Raw genomic sequence first — 21,854 nt, forward strand, 5'->3', positions numbered from 1 at the left:
GGAGGAAGGGACACTAACTGCTTCAGTGGAGGGAAGCCACCTCAGGGGAGGTAGTAGAGAATCTGGCTTGAAACACAGGAATCATGAAACAGCCCTCCAAAATAATGGGGGAAAACTGCCGGCACAGGTGGATGGACAGAGAAGAGAGAAGGGCGCTGCTCAGGATATATGATGAGAAGGGCGCTGCTCAACATAATGTCTGAAAAGAGAGACGCCCTATTTTAAGGAATGAAGTCTGTTATATAAAATTCTCCAGGTGAGCTGTTGTGGCCAAGAGTATGCAATGATCCCTCAGTATTCCCCTCTCTGGCCTGTTTGGATACCTACAGCCTGCTCTTGTGAGAAGGGGTCGGGTGACAGAGGAATCACCTGGCACAAGAGAAAGGGGTTCCACCCATTGAATGTCTAAGCTTAAAACTGGATCCAAGAACCAGATTCAAAACACTCTGAATTTACAGGGCCTGGCTGTAGAGATGATCCATCTCACCTGCACAAGTTACAGGAAACAATATATAGAGGCTTCCTGGGAGAACAGTGGAGCTTTGTGACCTTCAGGCTGGAGTACTGACAGGCTACATCCAGAGCAGAGCAGGCAAGCTGATCCTCCAATGAAGATAATGTGCTGCTATAAGGCTGCTGGCAATCAGACAGGTCATAGGAAAGTGAAGGAGTCAAGTAAACTTCATCTAGAGAGTCTTGCGGGACGTACTGCTCCTCCACCTCTGGCAGCTCCGGGCTCAGCCTGGTGGGTGAAGAACACAGAAGATAAACATCAAAGGGAAGAGAAACCACAGTGCCCAGCTAGTTCTACAGAGCAGCCAACAGGAGGGGCCAGAGGAAGCAAAGGATAGTCCCCTCCAAGAGAGAACAATCCTCTATCTCCAGCAGGAGAGAGAGAGCAGCAGGTGCTCAGTGCCCTGGGTAGACAGTGAGCTGGAAAGGAAGGAGACAGAAGGATCCCTGTACCAAAGAGCTATGACACAGCACACGCAACAGGACCTTGTATCTTCATAGACTGATAAGAGTTTTACCGTGACCTCAACATCTCTTGTCAAAATTTTAAGCATGATATCAATTATTTGTATACACATTCCTGCTCCCAAATATTTGCAAATATAAAGGGAAAGAGGCAGACATCAGATGAGCATCTCAAGTTCACTTTATGCCAAAAAGACTTAAAGTGAAAAGGAAACTGCAGAAAACGTGATTGATCCGTTCAACCAAGTCAACTGAATAAAGATTAGTACAATTTTGAAGGAATTAACAAGAGAAACAAATACAGGTGTAAAATGAAAAGAGGCAACTTTATTAATATTGACCAATAATATTAATATTAACTAATAATCCTGCTTAATAATTATTCCACATTGATAATCTTAACATTGCTAATATGGCTATTTCATGGTTGGCTGAATGAATGAACAGGTATGTTCTGTTTTCCCTGCATCTGGCATCTCCAGATGTCAACAATAAGTTAAATGTCCACAATTACTCAAAGTTACCTGGGGCATGGTGAGTCTTGATCTTCTTCCTCTTCTTGATCCTTTTCAATATCTGCAATAAAGTCAGACAGGGACAGACGCATTAAGATGATTCCCCTATTCATGTAACAATCCACTGTCCAATCCCAAAACAGGAACATCAGTCTCCTTGGCATGAGAACAGGACACCGTGACAGATATACTTTATGAGGCCTGAGGGTCTGTCATGATAGAGGTTCCTTGGTTTTCATCCCTGAGCCTACGGGTCAAATATTCCTATTCTGGTAGATCGTTATCCCAATATCATGTGTCTCAAGTTTGTGCACACAGTTATGCAATATTTTTCCAATCAATTTAAAGCAAATGTCCCAAATGATTTCTAGGACAAAAACTGCAGTATTCAGTGCTGTCTCATCAAATACCCAGCTTGTTCCTGGTTGCAAGGATTTTAAACACCGAAACTAGAATGAAGAAGGAAATCTACAAACCCATGAGTCAAAATCACAATTGTGTGAATTTGTCACATCTGCCTGGGTCCAAGGTCTTGAGAGCGGGCTCAGGTGGCTAGAGGCATGGCCTGAAACTAGGAAGAGAGCCATGCTCACTGCGCCATTCCATGTCTCGGCTTCCAACTGGAACTAGAGTTTCATTCAAACCTACAGGTGCCTATAGGTCCTGCCTGTGGCAGTAACATCTCTCAGCTCAGTAAGGGCCACTTAGTGTAAGAATATGACCCTTATCCGGAAGATCAGGTGGAGTCTTATCACCTTCGTAGTAAGTTACTCACCAACCACATCAATAGCCAAGCCAATGTGCTGTTCCTCCAAAGAGTAAAAGTCACTTCCGTAGGGCTGGCATAAGTCAGGCAGTTCAAGATAACTGGAAGGAGTCAAATAACATCTATCCAGTGAGTCCTGCAAGACTTCAGCCTCTTCTACTTCCAGTAGCTCCCTGCTGAGCCTGGAAAAGTAGGAAAAACTAATGAATAAGCCAGGGGAAATCAGACACCACAGACCCTCAGCTAGATGTCACAGGTAGTATAAGGAAGTGGTTAAAAAAGGAAAAGGACAGATCCATTAATGAGCTAACAAAGTATTGCCTTCATGTTGGGATAGACCAGGGCTGGGTAGAAAAGGATGAAAGAGAAAGACAGAGACATAGAGAGAGAGACAGACAAAGAGAGTTCAGTGAATTGGCCAGGTGACACACCAATGAGGGAGTCAAAGGACACTCTGTGTTTGTGTCCTCATGACCCACAGCGTACAGTGATAATGAAAAGAGTGGGTTCAATAATTTTGCATAAAATGTGCTCAAGTTTCCATGCAGTAGCCATGAGAATACAGCTTTTCAGGCATGGTCAACCTTCACTAGGTTAGTAAATGATAAGGGGAGGAAGAAATGGAAACCTAAACATCTGCTGCAATGAAAACCAACAGCAATGTTTGTAGGAGGAATTCAGGCTTGGCTGCAAAGACGAAATCGTTATTTTCAGCATGTTCTGTTTTCCCTAGACTTGGCATCTCTAGGTGTCAACACCAAATTAACTGCCCACAATTTCTCAGACTCACCTGGGACATGTTGCCTCTTGATCCTCCTTTTTCACATGATCACACTGATGTCCTGCAAATAAATTCAGACAGGGCCTCTTACATTAAGCAGTCTCCCCCGCACACAGAAACATTCCTCTGTACAATCCTAACACAGCGACATCCAGTCTTCTCAGTGTGAGAACAGGAGACTGTGAGAGAAATAATCTAGGAGGCCTGAGGTCAAGTCTTGAGAGAACCAGCTTGGTTCCTTTCCTGAGCCTGGGGCAAAATTCCCCTGTTTTGGTATGTTATCTTCCCAGTGTGCTCTGTCCTAGGTCTGTGCACACTAATGAGCAATTTTTTTTCCAGTAGATTGTAGGCAAATAGTTCTATCACCTTGTAGAAGAGACATGGCAATATTCAGCCTTCTCTCATCAAATACCCAGGATTTGATGGTTTATGAGATTGTGGACACTGAGATTTCATGGATGGGTGCAATCTACCAGCTCTTGAGTCAAAATGAGACTTGGTGCTACACAGAAGCATCAGCTATTATGGCTTTTGTGAGTGAAAAGTCAGCCATTTATCTAGAAAACATACCAGCAAGAACAATGAAAAGATGAGCTAAAACAAGCCAACTTAGAAGACACAGAAAATGGGGATAAATTCACTGAAACCTGGGTCACATCTTCCACTGAGAGGTAGACAAGGGTGACACTGGCCTTGGCCAGGTAGACAACCACACAGACATATTTGGGGAATGAAACTCATAAGGAACTTTGTAGCTGGCAAGAGACATTTAATTCAGATGAGCTGATCTGACAGACAGCTCCTGGGCATGTGCTGCAGAGCTTGGTGTGAGTTTGCCACACCTGCCTTGAGTTCAATGTCCTGACAGTTGGTCTAGGCTGCCACAGGCATGGTCTAAGACTAGGAAGAGAGCAAAGCTCACTGACCCACCCCATGCCGGTGCTTCAGACTCGACTCCAGAGTGATTGAAATCTACATTGATATATAGGTCCAGCCCACAGTGATGACAGCTCAGCCCAGCCAGGGGAGCAAGGCCCAAAGATTATGGGGTCTACCTGGACTGGTGCTTTATCACCTTCACAATGGAGTACTCACTATCTATAACAAGAGCCAAGCCGAATTGCTGTTCCTCTAATGAGTGCAATGTGCACCTGTAAGACTGGTAGAAGGCAGACATGTCCAGAGGACTTGAGAGAGTCAAATAACCTTCTTCCCAGGATTCCTGCGGGGCTTCCTCCTCTTCAGACTCCTGCAGATTCCTGATGAGCCAGGCAGGACAGGGATGACAGAAGATCAAACCAACAGAGATTAGACAACAAAGCCTCCCAGCTGATCTGACGGGAGACAGAATAGAGTGGTCACAGAAAGAAAAGCCATTTTTCCTTCAAGAGAAAAAAAAAAAAAAGCTATGTTCTAAATGCGGGGTGGAGGGTGACTGCCCTGGGGACAGAGCAAAAATGAGCAGCATGTGCTCAGTACATTTGCCACAGATGAGCCACTGCAGGGCACCCAGACTCTCCCTGTAAACTATCATCATGACTTGCAGCACAGAGAACTGACACAGGGCTTCAACTACTTTGCATAAATCGTGTTGAATTTTACATGCAGCATTCAAGTGTACAGAGCTCTTGAGGCAATGCAGACACACAGATCTTGGGTATTAAGGGTCCCCTTTTTCCAATATTTTGATATAATATGTTTATTTTTTGAATTTCTTCTCTTGCACAAATACTAGCAAACACACTAACAACAAATGGGCAGAAAGCATATATGCATCTCTCCCTGGATTTAAACACATGGGAGAGAACAGGTGATACCAGGAAATCCCTGTTTGGTTAGTTCACCTGGTTCACCTGATTGCAGGTTCCTATCTTGAGAGGACTGTGAAATTAAAACCAATACAAGTGCTACAAATAACCCACAACATTGTTAGTAAGGACAATTTGTAGCTGGATAAATGGAAGAAATAATTCTATTCATCACTTCCTTGTTTTCCCTGGATTTGCAGTCTCCAGGTGTCACTATTGAACTAACAGCCCATAATTCCACAGCGTTACCTGGGGGGCACTGGCCCTTTTTCTTTCTCTTCCTCATGATCACTTTGATTTTCTGTAAATAAATTCAGAGAAGCAGGTCACATTAAGCAAATCACACTTCACGTATGACCAAATCAGTGTCCAGTCACAGCACAAAGACATGAATATTTTCAGTGCAAGAATGTGGATTCTGACAGGAATAATCTAGGGTGCCCTAGATTAAGGCTGGTGAAAAGTAGATGAGCCTGCTTTCCAGATCCCCAGGCCAAAATCTCCCTCTACGGGTAGATGATAACGCCATATTCTCTGCTTGAGTCTGTGCAAAGTTAAACAAAATTTTTTCCCAAAAAAATCCCCCAAAATTGGTCAAACTCTTTTCTGGGAGTGTTGCTGCAGTACTGACTTATCTCACCAGGTAACATGGTCATTGAATGTTTAGAGGCATCTATACATGAAACTGGACTGATAGATAAATTCTAACAACTCTTGCTTTAAAAAGAATCTGTGATTTCGGAGGCCTAGGCAGGTGAATCATTTGAAGTCAGGAGTTCAAGACCAGCCTGGCCAATATGGTGAAACCCTGTCTCTACTAAAAATACAAAAATTAGCCAGGTGTGTTGGTGAACACCTGTGGTCCCAGCTACTCAGGAGGCTGAGGCAGGAGAATCACTTGAATCCAGCAGGCTGAGGTTGCAGTAAGCCAAGATCATGCCACTCCACTCCAGCCTGAGTGACAGAGTGAGACTCCATCTCAAAAAAAAAGAATCTGCGCTGCCACAAAGAAACATCACATCAGCCATTGATGGGGTGGAGCACCAGGGCCCAGCCTTACTTTATGGAAACATATCAGAAAGATAAAGAAGAAATGTTTCCATCCTGGTTTCAAGGTGACTGTGCAGCTAAGCAAGCTGACTTCAAGGAGATCAAGACTGAAGCTGAGAGCGGTGAAACCTGGGGAACAATATCTCCAAATACAAAGGCAAGGCTGCCAGTTTCCTTAAAAAGGTATAGAAACTCCGTGGACATTGTTTAGGGACAGATGAATAATCACACGTGATGAGAGATACTGAATCAAAACTGGGAGGCCTGACAGTTACTTCCTGTACACCTCCTGCACTTAGGTGACTATGAGTTTGTCACACTTGCCTGGGGTCCAGTAACTTGATACCAGGCCCAGGGAGACAGAAGCATGACATAGGCAGAGGAGGAGAGGAAAACTCCCTGATAAATGTGTTTAGTATCCCATCCTAGTTTTTGATTCAAACCAATTTGTGTGTATAGAGCCTATCTTCAGAGTTGATCTTTCTCAGCCTAGACAGAGGTACCAGGGACATAGAATATAGAGGCTACCTGGGAGAATGTTTAGAGCTTCCTCCCCTTCATCATGAGAGGGTTCACCGTCTACAACCAGCACAGAGTCAACTTTGTCTTCCTCAAATGTGATTTTGGTTTTCCTGTGAGGCTGGCTGGAGTCAGAAGGGTGGTGGCTATTTGAACAAGTGAGAGCACATTCCTCCAGTAAGTCCTCAGGGAATTCCTTCTCTTCAGGCTTCTGCCCCTCCCTGATGAGCCAGGTGACACAGACATGACAGAAGATTAAACAGAGAGGGATTGGACCGCAGGGAGTCCTAGCTAGTTTTGACAGGAGGCATAAGAGAGTGGTCCCAGAAAGCAAACACAAGGTTCCCTTTAAGAGGGAACAGGCACTCCTCCACTCTCTGCAACAGAGCATGGCTGCTATGGGAGCCAAAGAGGAAGACAGCAGCTGGTGTTCATTGCACTGGGCAGATAGGAGCTGAGGAGGATGGAGACTCAGCTATCCCTGTGTGGTACAGAGATGACACTCAGCACACACAGAGAACCATAACAGCTGCCACACCCTGTGTCTAAGCTGGGTTGAATTTAACATACTGTGGCCAGGGTAATGCAGGCTTTTGGCCCAATGTAGACGCCAGAGAGAGTGTGCCTCCTAGATCTTTTTCATATGTCACCACCCATTATTGCTCCTGATTATTCAGTGTTATCTGGGGGCACGTGATTCCCGCACTTTCTCAGCCTCCTCAATGTAAACATCGTCATCCACATCTTCATCATTTTCTGTAAATACAGGAGTATTCGTTCAGATATTTCCCACTTCACACTCTGCAAGCACAGTCAGCCCACTGTGCACAGACACATGAACATCTAGGCATGGGTCACTGTTCAACTGATAGCTCTCATGTTTTATCTTTAACAAAATGCCCTGGCATGGTTTCCTAATCCATCAGGCAATGCATTTCTGATCTGGAGGGCCACCATCAAGATGTGGCCAAATATTGAAAACATCTTTTGGTCCCCGTATCACTGGATACTTGTCCAGCCTCTCTCTGGACTTTGGCAACTGTCTCCCCCATCCCACCACAGATGATTCCCAGGCACAGGCTTGGTGTCCTGTCACAGTTCGCATTTCGAAACTAATTCTTTCTCTTAGGAGAGGACAAACAAACTTGTCCCACAATCCTCTGTCCATCAGGGGACTTCACAGGCCCACCAAGTGGCTTCTGCTGTGTTATTCAGGGACATTCTCTCCATGGGGAGTGCTCCAGTCTGAAGCACTTCCTACCACCAAATGCCCCCACATCAAGTGCCTTCTCCAACACCACACGGCAAGGAGCTTCATCTCATTTTGAAAAGCAGTCGTAAGTGTTCCCACATTTGAATGCTAAAGACACTTGCAAGAGACAATTTGCCTGCCTTTGCAGATGGAGAGAGAGAAACCCAGGAAGGATAAATCAATGTCCTTAGTAACTGACAGTTAGTTACTAAGGACATTGCTGAAGATAGAGCCTGGGAACCTCCATTCTTAGTCCAGAGCTCTTTTCACTCTAACAAGCACCCTCCTGTCACAGCCTCCTTCTTGTCCTTTAAAACTGGAGAGATGCTGCCTCTTGTTCCAAAGACCACCTTCCATCAAGGAAGGAGGGACATTTGCAATACTGTGACCTCCAATCCCATGGGTTTCCCATCTCCGTTCTTACCCAGGAAGTCCTGGTCATGTCATGGCCACATATGTTTAGCAGAAAAAAACACCACTGATACAACTGTCATTGTGCAGGTATGGAGGTCTGGAGTCTCTCATAAGCCTGGGGTTTTGTGTCATCAGGGCCTGTGGCCATCTTACCTTGGCTGAGTTTGTGGATGAGGTTCTCTGTCAGCCTGCAGCCCTCAGCCAGCTGCTCTCGGATATCCTGCCCCTGGGAGTTGTCAGGCTCATCTGGAGTGAGGAGGGCCTGGAGATGCTGATTCAATGAGCGGGAGGCATCTCTCCCTTCCTGTAATCTCTTCCTTAACCGGGCCAGCTCTCGTGCCTGAGAGTGAACCAGGACTTTATATGGCCTAAGGTGAGACAGTAGAGAAAATTTGATAATGGAAAGGGATGAGTGATCAGTTCTAATACTGCAACAGAGATCTCTGAGACAATGTCCCCAAGGAGACCTCCAAGCAGAAGGTCAGCACATGTTTGGGGAAATGCCTGTGGCCAAGACAAAAAGAAATTTTTTACAGGCTTCCTCTATATCAGAGAGTGCAACTGAAATATCCTCGACAATGTTGCATTCATATTTCTCTTCTGTAAACAAAAGTAGGTCTTTCTAAATCAGTTTCAAAAAGACATCCTTTCAATTCCTCACTTTGGCCATCAACATTTCCATGTGAAAATACACACAGTGTATTTTGTGGTGACTAGATACAAAGCCACGTACAGAAATGAGGCTAGGTGCAGATGGGGCAAATTGAAAAGACGAAAGAAGAAAAGAATGACAGGGTCGAGAAGGCAACACTGATTGAGTGAAAGAATGAGAAGCCACAGTCCGTCAGGAGGTGATTCTGACTAAGGGTAAGTGGGGTGGTGATGGCACACCATTTTGAGTATACTGAATGCTGCTGGGTGGTTCCCACTCCTTTGGTTAATTTTGCATTATGCAAGTTTCACCTCAACAGTTACTTGTTTGAAAAAGAGAAAACAAGGTTCTGAGAAACAACCGCAACCCATAACTTATTATTATCCTTGTTCTCTGTTTGATAAATATTTGGGTGTCGTGAGCCTGCCATGGCAATTCCTGCCCTTCCCCTGGCCCAGCTTAGCTCTTACTTCTCCCGACCCAGCTGCTGTACTTCAGAGATTTACACACCTGCTCACCTGCCTGCCCCCATGGGGCCCCCTCACCTGAGCTCCTCAGCTTGCCCAAGCTGCTCTGCAAGCTTCTCCTCCGTGAACTGCAGCTCATCCCTCAGCACAGATTTCATGAGGTCTTTGAATTCTTCATACTCTGAGAAAAGACACACATGCCTGCCTCAGTGGAAGGCTAGACATGCTGCTGTGGTCACCGCCTACAGGACAGGAGGCAGGTCCATCCCAAGGACAAAACTGTCCCCAGTACCAGGCTCTAGGCAGGGATTTCCACATCTTTACTCTTCGGTCTCCCGACTTTCTGGCATCTAATCCTCCAAAATTTAGAGATGAAGAAAGAGAAACTCAAGGGCACACCAACTAAGTTGACAAGATGATTCAACCACAGCGAAGTGCAGTCCGAATTCACAACCCCTGAGGTCTGACTCTGAATCCTGGGCCATTTTCTCAAGCCTTGCAGCCTCTCCTGTAAACACTGCACTGGGCCATGAAGTGATTTTCCGTAGAGTTGGTAAGGCCCCTAGGACAATGGGACTGACGGTTTCCCTTTTACTGGGAATTTCAAGCACAACTATGTCAAAGATTTTAAAAATACTATCTGGATAAATTGCATAAAATATGAGGCATAAGACCATAAGGCCATGAAGGAAATATGCCCTAATACTAATCAAGTTTCTGTTAAGTTAGAAACAGTAGAATGAAGAACTAATAGTGTTTACTCTGTGCCAACAACTGTTCCAGGAGGTTTACAAGAAATAGGTCATGTAATTCATTGCAGCAATTTGCAGAAGTAGGTATTATTATAGTACCCTATGGACAGATGAAGAAGCTGAGGAACAGAGAAGACAAGCAACTTGGGTAGAGCCCAGGACACTGGCCCGGGGTCCCTGCTCTACACACTGCTACCTCCACAAAGTCTTGGGTGCCATCTTTCTTCCTTTTTAGGAACAAGAGCCAGTGCCCTAGGAAGCAGGACTTCCCTCTCACCAGGGTATTCCCTGCTCTTGATGCTGTCACTTATAGATACCACAGGTTCTATTAGGAGCAGAGTTCTCTTTAATCTCCTCAGCATGGGTACTGTGTATTAACACCATGTTTCCCCCAGGGTCTCCAGAACAGAGCTTTGCCTATTGGGCCACAATAGAGACTTGAACTGAATGGAAGTTCATGAGTCCCACATATTTAGATCAACAGACTAGATGCTACTTGTCTGCAGAATCTTTTATGGTACAGAGAGGATTCTAGTAATATGATTTAGCCTCTTGCTGAGAAAACAGGTGGTGCTGTGCCTGTGTCAGAAATCAAGAACTGGGATTTTTAACTCTAATCCCACCGCCACTGACTGCAAACATGGAAAAGTTGCAAAATACTTTCTGCCTCTGTCTTCCATTTTTAACAAAATGTTAAAATATCCATTCCTATTTTCCTAGAAGCATGGGAAAGATGAAATTATTTTTGATGGAGAGAGCATTTAGTTTCTCAGAGAGAAGACAGGACATCATTCATCACTTTTGTGATGGTGAGCCTATCGAACTTAAGGTATTTCTTCTGCCGGTTGGCCAGGAAGTAGGCCACTTGAGTTACAAGAAATTTCTCTTTGATGTTTCTGAACTGCTGTTTGTTCTCTGCCGGCTGGGGGCTCAATTTCTCGTTGATTTCTCCAATGTTCATCTCTGCCTTCTCACTGGACCAAGGGCCAGCAGATACCACCATGCTGATGTTTGTGGCAGAAGAGGTGGAGCCAGGGACTGGGGAGAAGAAACCCAAACACATGATGGGTTAAAAACTGGTGAAATCAAATAGGTTCAATCAGGACTGAGGGATGTCAGTAACTAAAATTCTTAGCTTACTGTTGAGAAAAACATGATCACTCTCCACAGCACTTTAGAGTCCTTAATCGCAAAAACAAGGTTTGAGATGCCTGAGCTCAGAGCTGAAGGCACTGCCTGTAGCTCAGACTCTGACAAGAGTGAGGGAGGTGGCAGCCAGCGTGCCAGGTAACGGTCTGCAGTTGCAATAACAGAATTAGAAGGTGGGGGTGTCATGGAATCTTAGGAGCCCTGCATTCCAATTGCCCAGGCTTTGCTGAAACACAGGCACCCTGGTCACACCTGAGGTCACCACCAATGGGGGCCTTTCCTTCAGCATTCACTCTCAGTATATGTGTACCCTTGTGACAATGCCACAGACCCATCTCTTTCCCAATACATCTAAGCATCTTCCTCATTGTTCATCTCTTGTGTGTACAAAATCATCAAGGCAGAAATAGTTTCCCAACAGGTTATATTTTCTAAATGGTAGTCATGAAGTCAGTCACTCCACCTTCTCTCACGTTAAAATAGAATTTAAGGCTTTTCCACAGTGTAAGATATCAAACTTTTAGACTGCCATGATATCCTGTGGGTCTTCTGCAGTTTTTTCTGTATCCACTAGAAAGTGAATGAATAATTAATTTTTTAAAAATGTTTTCTTTCCTGTCTCAGTATTCTTCTTGCTGCGTCCCATTGCTATGCTGATTTCTTTTTTCTTACTGGGGCACCATCTTGGCTTTTCATTACATTTAAGACCAGTTTGACATTTCTACATCCAAAGCTTTTCCTCTAAGTGGGATGATTTGTTTTTTAATGTGACTGAACACTACATTTCATACTTGTCACTTATGGATGTCATTCTGGGCCCATAAGAGCTCTTTTCAAGGTATCAAGTGATCAAAATCATTTATATAGGGAGCTCCTGAAAACATGTGTGACCATCTATCTTGGGAAGTCTTGCAAACCTGATACTATTTTGTTGTTTTCCTTTAGTTTTCCCATATATTGAAAAGAAGAGGGCCATGGGCAGTTCTTATGGAATATTGCTTGGTAAATATTTTTCTGAGTTGGACTAACACAACTGATGTGTGGTTGCTTTCCACTAACAGAACGTGGCAACATCAAGGTCATGGTCTTGGTGTTAGTAGTTGGTATTTGGTGATCCTCAGTGTTGCTGTGCAGTAGAAGGTGAGTTTGAAGTGAGAGGAATGAGTAGGGGAGAGTGATCCCCTGAACCACCTCCTCACTTTCTCAGCTTTCATTCCCACCTAGGTTTTGTGAGCCTGGAACTTGAGAGACTGTTCTGTAGCCCGGGTCTCCTCAGTTTGGCTGCTGGACTTGCCTGAGTTGAGGGTGCAGTGGGTGTGACCCTGGGCTACCCAGCATTCACGTGGAAGTGAAGGAAGGAGGACTGGATCAATCCCATTTGAAAGCATCCCTCTCTACAGCCCCCACCATCTTCCAACTATACTGCGTAGGGATACTGCTTTGAGATGTATCAAAGACTTTAAGTCAATGTATTTTCTGGTGTCTGGGAGACCTGACATTCTGTGGCAGAATGAAAATCTGTCAAGTTTTTTTCATGTTAAATATGATGAAACTGCAGGATCACAAAGTTATGTGGCTTACTTGAGGTCACACAGGGATGAATTTTGAGCACTGCCAATAAAAGCAATCACAACAATTATTCAGTAATTATTCATAGGATCCATAAATTCAGTAAATATTCATATAATTATTCAGTAATTATTCAGTGACCAATTCGTACCAGGCATTTTGCTCAAAACTGTGCACATATTTGGACATCATATCTTCATCATAATCCTTAAGGTAATGCTATTATCCATAAGAATCAGCTAAGAAACCTGAACAAGAGGGATAGCTAATCATGTATTTGGCCATATTTCTACTTTTTGGTTTTTGTGATGCTGGAAGAATGACCAGAATGAGTCACGGGAAGAGTATTCATTCCTGTATTATTTTCCAGGACAGAGGTGTGCCCTCCTAGAGTACTGGGACCAAAATTCAGAAGTGTCTGCAACCTTGCTTTAACAGTATGGGAAATAACCTCTACCACCTGGAATTTCCCTGGAACTTTGGAATATGCAAGAGAAGTATGAGACCTGGGTCTTCCCTTTGCTGTGTTTAATTCACTGTTCTGTGGAATACCAATGATTCTCACTAAGACTTTTGCCTTTTTATAATCACAATTTATGTTTCATGAAGAAGATTTTACTGTTAGCTCTATTTAGAAAGAATAAATATAAGCTATGGTTTAGGTTTTATGCCCTGGACTTAATATTTTTGTGATTTCTGTTTCGAGATTAAATCCTCATGTAAATAGAAAAATACTTGTTATTACTTATAAGAGCAAATTAGTTATTGGTTTGAGTTTTTGAAGTCAAAGCACAAACTTTTGATTTTATCTTTGTTGTCATCAGCGCTGCTCATTGTCTCTTGGTATGACCTGGCCACGCCCCCGCACTTACCCTTGTCCTGCTGAACCATCTCCATGCACTGTCCAATTCCATCAGTGATTCGGGCTGCTCCCAAGGCTCCCTGAAATAGGCACAGGGATCAGGACGTCAGACACATTCCAGACACAAAGGCAACCCATACTGTAGAATGAGAAGCTGTTTTCCCACTTCCCTGAAGTTGGCAGTGGTGTCCTAAGACAGGAAGGAATTATTTCCCTTTTACTAGGGGGTCTGTTCTTCATGTCTCAGTGCCTCTGATCTAGTGAACACAACTGTCCTGAACATCAATGAACTTGCTAAATTTCTGGTTTCTTGCTAGGAGGCTAGAATAGATTTATAAGACTTCCTTACTTACCCATGTCTGCTGAAGTCTGAATGCTTAGCAGTATGATTCCTTTTCTTGTAAGGAGCAGCTTAAGGAAGATTGGCCCCATCGCCATGCAAAAAGAGGTAAAGTTAATTTCTACTCAAAGCAAACTTGAATTTGAAACTAGGTCTTCCAATGTTTCAAAGTTAGACTGTCATTGCCTCAGGCATGTGTCCTGAAGGGCTTGTGTCTCTGCTGTACTCAGGATAAAGTTATTTATCATTATGGCAAGTTATAATTAATTTGCCACAATATAATTAATTATCAAGATAAAGTTATTTATCACAATGGCAAGGACAAATTTAGAAGACTTATTAAACTTACTTCTTTATTTCCCCAGCTGGCCAGGAAATAGTCAATAGCTACTGTTATCATTAGTGTCCTCTGAATACCTTGGCTGTGTTAACTGCTTTGACTCAGCATGGAGCTGAGGTGTTGGCATACTGTACCTTGAGATGCTGAAATATGGCTGAAGTCCAGGGTCACTGGCCCAGGACAGGTCATCCAGCTGTTGGAGACAACCAGAAGGGGAACCAGGCCATCCACTGAGGCCATCTCATGTGGCATGGGCCACTGGTTCCAATGAACCCACCATCACTACACTTCTCATGACTCACCAGTCACTAGACTGAGAATTCTATGAGAGCTGAGATCCTATTTTACTCATCTCTGTGTTCATGGTTCTTAGCTAAGGGCCCAGCACAGAGGGGCCTCTCAGCAGTGTTCATCAATGATTGAATAAAAGCGATTGCAAACCTCCAATCCTCTCACCTACATTTCTGTCCCAAATGTCTTGTAAGGATGCTCTTTCTCTCAGGATGCTGCAAATACCCTTCCCTGGAGAGGCGCCTGCTTTACACCATCCATGCCCCAGGATCCTCCCCTGTGGAAGCTTAGAGGAAGACTGGTCTGTTCTGAAAATTTTCTCTTATGGTTCCCCTTGTCATTAGGAGCAATGTCCTTTGACATACCCTCCCATCCTCTGGGCTGCCATAACACCTCAGTGTGGTAGAACTACCATATTTTTTGAAATGATCTGCTTGTGTTCTCCCACTCACTGGCTTGAGTTCCTTTGGAGGGACATTAAATATCTGAATCCCAAGTGCTTAGCACAATATAAAGAAAATTAAATAACCAATAAATATTTATGAGAAACCTCCCTCAACTGTAAAGAAAGAAGAAGATTATTAGTATCACTGCTTCATATACAAGCAAGGGACACTTACTCTGGCATGTGACCTAGGGCAGACCTGTTTAATGTAAGAATGGATGTCTCCAAACCTTCTCCCAGCCTGGTTATTCCCTCTAGCCCACACTGACCTGAAGAGCAACCACTGCTACGGCAGCCCCAAGGTCAAGGCTCCTGGGTCTGGGGCGGGGGCTCATGGTCGCATCCTCCCCCTCTTGAAGTTGCTGCTGCCCCTCACTATAAACCAGCTCTGAGCCAAGAGAGTAAGATTCTCTCTCAGTCCCCACTGCTCAGCTCACGCTGCTCCCTGAGGGTCTGGATGATGATGGGCATTGCCCATTTCCCCTGAAGCCTCTGACCCAATTTGTCCGTATTCTCCCCTTCTTTGGTTTTCATTTACCAATGGCTTGTCCTTTGTGGTTATTCTCATCCCCTAAACCTGCTGACTTTCTTTCTTCCACCTGTTCCCTCAGTTCTGGGCTTCCAGGGTGTGGACTCAGCTCAGGCTTCTGCAGGAGACACATAGAGGCAGGTCTCAGCTGCAGGTCATGGGCAGCATTAAAAACCATCTCCATTCTTCAGACACTCAGAGAAAACACAGCAGGAAGGGACCTCAGAGAGAACAATAAGCCCCTACCTTATTGACAAGGAAAGTGAAGCCAAGAAAGACTAAGACGCTCCCAGGCTCCCTCACCGCATGGTGGCAGCAGATCGACCACACAAGCCTTGGCCTCAGCGTCCCTGTCCAAAGCACCTAATTCACCCTCCAGGAGCTCACTGCCGCGTTTCAGAAAACTTTGGATCAAAAATAGCAATTTCCACTGTGAAAGCAAAAATAGTGAAAGGGCCTTTCCTTGGACAAACCTTTATCACGGTTCTGTAGTCCTAGTATTTATACGCGGTCAGTTGTCATTTGCTGGTTGGTAGATCGGGGCAGGGAGCACATAAGGATTAAATAGTGCTTGACACAATCCTGCTTTCCCGGCCTGGGATCTCAGCCCCTCCATTCTGCTTCAGAAACTTTCCTCTGCTGTAACTGCTGTAACTGCTGGAGAGTCCAGGCCCTCATGTAGGTCATTTCTTGATGAAGATCCCTGTTACTTTCTTCCTCTCTTGAAGGGCAGAGATTGGTTCTGGGACTCTACAGTCCTAGGTTTTCTTCTAAGCCAGCCAGATCAGCTGAAAGCAATCATGACTGAGAGTGGTCAGGTCAGCGAACAGGGTCCCAAAGGAGCAGGGGGTCACGAGGACAGCCCCACGTGGAGATGGTCAGGACCATGACATGGGCAATATCTGACCAATTCTGCTAGAGAGGATGCACCATTAAGGGGAGGATGCTGCCATAAGGAGAAAGGTGAAGAACCAAAGGAGTTCAAGGAGAAGGAGAATAAAATGATTTGAATAAAGATAGAAAGAAATGCAGAGCCCAGAGGCAAAGCCCCATGTCACAGATAGAGGGTTAGTTCCAGGCTGTGGATCCTAATCAAGAAATTCCTGCTGGATTTTGCTCAGCCCCATTTCAAAATGGTTTTGGATCAGTGACTTTGTTCCTTCCACTTTCCCTGTTTTTGAACAAGAATCACTAGCATTGTTATTCTATGACTGTCCTACCATTGCACGTTGAGGGCAGATAAGCTTTGTTCAATTTCACAGCTCAGCAGAGGTAAGGGAATTATGTCAAGGATTTGTACTTGGGCTGGGTGCAGTGGCCTATGCCTGTAATCCTAGCACTTTGGGAGGCCAAGGCAGACAGATCCCCTGAGGTCAGGAGTTGGAGACCATCCTGGCCAACAGGGCAAAACACCATGTCTACTAAAAATACAAAAAAACTTAGCTGGGTGTGGTGGACATGCCTGTAATCCGAGCTTCTCGGGAGGCTAAAGCAAGAGAATTGCTTGAACCTAGGAGGCAGAGGTTGCAGTGAGCCAAGGTTGTGCCGCTGCACTCCAGCATGGGCAACAGAGCGAGACTCCCTCAAAAAAAAAAAAAAGGATCTGTACTTAATGGACACCCTCAGAAGCCTCATTCACACTTGGTGTAGATGATTTAGATGAGATTTTAAACTTTTGATCAGATAAGATCTACATGACATTTTTCACTTTGAACTAATGCATTAATGACATGAAACTCGGGAACCTTAGGTGAGAGGATGAATGTATTTTGCATCTAGGAGAAACATGAATGTCTGGGGACGAGAAGTTGAACTGTGATAGGCAGAATTTCTAAAATGGTCTCCAAACAGCTGTCCCCTTCTCTCTGGAACCTGTTAAGGTGGTGAGGCATCATTCCTGTAATCATGTTGTTACATGGCAATTATATGACTTTAAAGAGTGATATGCTTTGGCTCTGTGTCCCCACCCAAATCTCATGTTGAATTGTGATCCTGAATGTTAGAGGTGGGGCCTGGCAGGAGGTTATTAGATCATGGGGGTGGTTTCTAATGGTTTAGCACCACGCCCCAAGTGGTGTCTCATGATAGTTTCCATGAGTTCTGGTTGTTTAAAAGTGTGTAGCACTTCCGCCTTCTCTCTCTCTCTCCTGCTTCTGCCATGATTGTAAGTTTCCTGAGGCCTCCCCAGAAGCAGAAGCCTGTACAGTCCACAGAACCATGAGCCAATTAAACCTCTTTTCTTTATAAATTACCCAGTCTCAGGTAGTTAATTATAGCATTGCAAGAACATACTAATACAAAGGCTGAGCTTTCCTGAGTAGGCCAGATCTCATCACATCACTCCATAAGTGCCAGAGCTTTCTCTAGTGGGTAGGAGAAGACAAAATCAGAGAGGATGGGAGCTTGAGAAGAATTCCGTGAGCTGTTGTTGGTTGTATGGTGGGAAAGGCCAAGGGAGAAAGAATGCAGGTGGCCTCTGGAATCAGGGTGTCTCCTGGCTGAGAGCCAGCACAGAAAAAGGGATCTCAGTCCTCCAACACAAGAAGATGAATTCTGCCAATACATCTGTAGTGAACTTGGAAGAGTAGCCTGAGCTCTAGATGAAAGCACAGGCAACCCATAACTGGATTTCAGCCTCCTAAGACCCTGATCAGAGAACCCAATCACTTCATTCCTGATTTCTGTGGTTTCAAACCACTAACTTGTTATAATGTGTTAATAGGCAGCAACAGAAAACTAGTTACAGATGCCTATCTCTACTGTTTTTTTCTTTGAGATGGAGTCTCGCTTTGTCGCCCAGGCTGGAGTGCAGTGGTGCAAACCCAGCTCACTGCAACCTCTGCCTCCCTGACTCAAGCAATTCTCTGCCTCAGCCTCCCGACTAGCTGAGATTACAGGCACCCACCACCACGCTCATCTAATTTTTTGTATTTTTAGTAGAGATGGAGTTTTACCATCTTGGCCAGGCTGGTCTTGAACTCCTGACCTTGTGATCCACCTGCCTCAGCCTCCCAAAGTGCTGAGATTACAGGTGTGAGCCACCGTGCCTGGCTTCTACTCTTGATTTTATATTTTCACATACATGTATGCTAATCCTTGTAAGCACAAAAAAGTAAAAAAGCACAGGACTACAGTAAAATGTTATACTCAGCTTTATGTGAGTACTGCAAGGGCTGTTCCAGAGCCCTTGCAACCTGAAAAGATAATGAAGGGCATTTCAGGCAGGTGAGGAGTGTCTCTTCAATGTTACCAACCAAATTTCTGAAAGAAAAAAGATGGTAAAATACTTAATTCCTGGCCAGGCACGGTGGCTTACGCCTGTAATCCCAGCACTTTAGAAGGCTGAGGTGGGTGGATCACCTGAGGTTGGGAGTTCAAGACCAGCCGGACCAACATGGAGAAACCCCGTCTCTACTAAAAATACAAAATTAGCAGGTCATGGTGGCGCATATCTGTAATCCCAGCTACTCCAGAGGCTGAAGCAGGAGAATCCCTTGAACCCGGGAGGCGGAGGTTGCAGTAAGCCAAGACTGTGCCATTGCACGCCAGCCTGGGCAACAAGAGCAAAACTCTGTCTCAAAAAAAAAAAAAAATACTTAACTCCACATAACATTATCTGTAAATTCATCATCTACATTTCTAATAGAAGATTTTTTTTTTAGCTCTTTCACTTGTGCTCACCAGATAAGGTCTGATAGCAACTATCAGTCACCAGCACGAATTAACCAATTCAAGGACAGCAATAAACAGGACTACTATTAAGTTCCCCCAAAGAAAGTCCTTAGAATACAATATCTCTTCTAGTTGCCACAAAAGTAAGACAATGGTCCATTACATAAAATTCCAATCTAATAAAAGTTTAAATTTAATGTTGTCTGTTTTCCAAATTTTTATTTTGTTCAGGCTCCGTCATGGTGACCAGGGATTAGAAAATGACCGCAAAGAGGCTCTGGAGAATTTGGGAAGGTAAGAAATGTATTCTAAGAGGGGACTGAGGTGATGACTGCAAAATTCTGTATATCAACTTAAATGATTAAATTCTACATTTACAATTAGTAACTTTTATTACAAGTAATTTTTTAAATGAAATTTCCGGTTTCTACTCCAACATGTAAAGAGTTAGGAAGTCACCACTTGTCCTAACAACAAGAAAAAAGCTCAACAAACTGAAAATTATCAACCCTTCTTAGATGGACTAGAGGAGAGGTCACAGGGCAAATTGCCACCCTGAAAACTAAAAAGACAGGCAAATACAGGGAATCAGAGGTTAGCAGGAAGAGAACATGCTGAAGCCAGCAACTGGAAGGAGCACATAAATGATACTGACAGATTTCTAGAAGCTGAGGGTGGCCTGGCTTGAGCATTAAAAACTTGGGGCTCAGACTTAGGGGGAACTCACACTTTTCTAAGTTTTACCACCAGGAGCCCAACCAGGTATTCATAGTAAAGATCAGAAAAATCCCCAGAGAACTGACACTGCCAATTTCAGTACTAATTATAAAGCTAAAGTAACCAAAACAGTGTGGAATTGGTGAAGAAAGAAAAAACAGACAAATAGATCAATGGAAAAGAATACAGAGCTCAGAAATAGTCATACATAAATAGTCAACTGATCTTTGAGAAAGGCACAAAGGCAATTTAACAGGGCAAGGATAGTACTTTCAACAAATGGTGCTAGAATGACCAGACATCCACATGCGAAAAATAAATAAATCTAGGCACAGATTTTACACCTTTCACTAAATGGATCTTACACCTGAATGTAAGGTGCAAAACTGTAAGACTTGGGCCGGGCGCAGTGGCTAACACCTGTAATCCTGGCACTTTGGGAGGCCAAGCCAGGCGGATCACGAGATCAGGAGTTCAAGACTAGCCTGGCCAACATGGTGAAACCCCGTCTCTACTAAAAATACAAAAATTAGCTGGGCATGTTGGCGCACGCCTGTAATCCTAGCTACTCAGGAGGCTGAGACAGGAAAATTGCTTGAACCCGGGAGGCAGAGGTTGCAGTGAGCCGTGATCGCACCACTGCACTCCAGCCTGGGTGAGCAAGATTCTGTCTCCAAAAAAAAAAAAAAAAGAAAACACTGTAAGACTCCTAGACAATAACATAGGGGAAAATCTAGGTGACTTTGGGTATGGTGATGACTTCTTAGATACAATGCCAAAAGCACAATCCAGGAAACAAAAAATTGATAAGTTGAACTTCATTAAAATTAAAAACTGCTTTGTGAAAGACACTGTTAGGAGAATGAATAAACACGTTATAGTCTGGGAAAAATATTTGCAAAATACAGATTTGATGAAAGACTGGTGTCCAAAACATATAAAGAACTCTTAAAACTCAATAATAAAAAAGCAAACAACCCAATTTAAAAATAGGCAAAAGATCTGGACACTTCACCAGAAAAGATATATGGATGGCAAATAAGCATATGAAAAAGATGCTCAAAATCATTTGTCACTAGGAAATTGCATATTAAAACAATCAGATACCACTATACACCTAATAGAATGGCTAAAATCCAAAGAAGGGACAATACCAAAGGCTGTCAAAGATGCAGAGCAACAGGAACTCTCATTCATTGCTAGTGGAAATGCAAAATGGTAGTCACTTTGGAAAACAGTTTGGCAGGTTTTTTTTTACAACGCTAAACATAGTATTGCAATATAATCCAGCAATGGCAGTTTTAGGTATTTACCAAAGTAATGTGAAAACATGTTTACTCAAAAAACTCGCATCCAAGTATTTAGAACAGTTTTACTCATACTTGTCAAAAATTGGAAGTAACCAAAATGTCCTTCACTAAGTGAATGGCTAAACAAACTGTGGTATATCTGTACAATAGAATATTATTCAGTGATAAAAAGAAATGAGCTATCAAGCCATGAAAAAACATGGAGGAACTTTAAATACGTAATGCTAGGAAGAAACTAGTCTAAAAACTATACACTGTATGATTCCAACACTAGGACATTCCAGGAAAGTCAAAATGGTAGAGATAGTAAAATGATCAGTGATTGCCAAGCGTGGAGGAGGGATGAATTGAGTTGAATACAAGGAGGTTTTCAGCAGTGAAACTATTCTGTGTGATACTGTACTGGGGATTCATGACATTAGGTAATTGTTAAAACCCATAGAACTGTAAAAAGAATGAACCCTAATATAAACTACAGAGTTTAGTTAATAATGATGTATCAATATTGATTAATCATTGTAAAAATGTATCACACTGATGCACGATACTGATGATAGAGGAAATGGTGTGCTAGGGGACAAGGGAGAATAGGGGAATTCCCTATACTATCTGCTCAATCTATCTGTAAACCTAGAACTACTCTAAAAAATAAAGTCTATTAAATTTTATTAAAGTT

The 21,854-nt window shown here is 43.6% G+C and overlaps 1 protein-coding gene across 1 annotated transcript in view; it reads right to left on the reverse strand.

The window, feature by feature from the left end:
* Positions 1-2,274: 2,274 nt before the first annotated feature.
* The window catches only part of LOC129032301 (neuroblastoma breakpoint family member 3-like), a 40,147-nt gene continuing 20,567 nt past the window's right edge, over positions 2,275-21,854 (reverse strand). Inside the window, 12 exon segments of the mRNA XM_063650835.1 lie at positions 2,275-2,441; positions 3,050-3,084; positions 3,087-3,101; positions 4,136-4,299; positions 5,098-5,149; positions 6,427-6,641; positions 7,104-7,173; positions 8,237-8,451; positions 9,281-9,403; positions 10,779-10,992; positions 13,545-13,614; positions 13,888-13,945. Coding sequence (XP_063506905.1) covers positions 2,406-2,441; positions 3,050-3,084; positions 3,087-3,101; positions 4,136-4,299; positions 5,098-5,149; positions 6,427-6,641; positions 7,104-7,173; positions 8,237-8,451; positions 9,281-9,403; positions 10,779-10,992; positions 13,545-13,569 — 1,164 coding nt within the window. The 5' untranslated portion in view covers positions 13,570-13,614; positions 13,888-13,945 and the 3' untranslated portion in view covers positions 2,275-2,405.

This window comes from Pongo pygmaeus, chromosome 1 (assembly GCF_028885625.2).
Source record: "Pongo pygmaeus isolate AG05252 chromosome 1, NHGRI_mPonPyg2-v2.0_pri, whole genome shotgun sequence".
Lineage (NCBI taxonomy): Eukaryota > Metazoa > Chordata > Mammalia > Primates > Hominidae > Pongo > Pongo pygmaeus.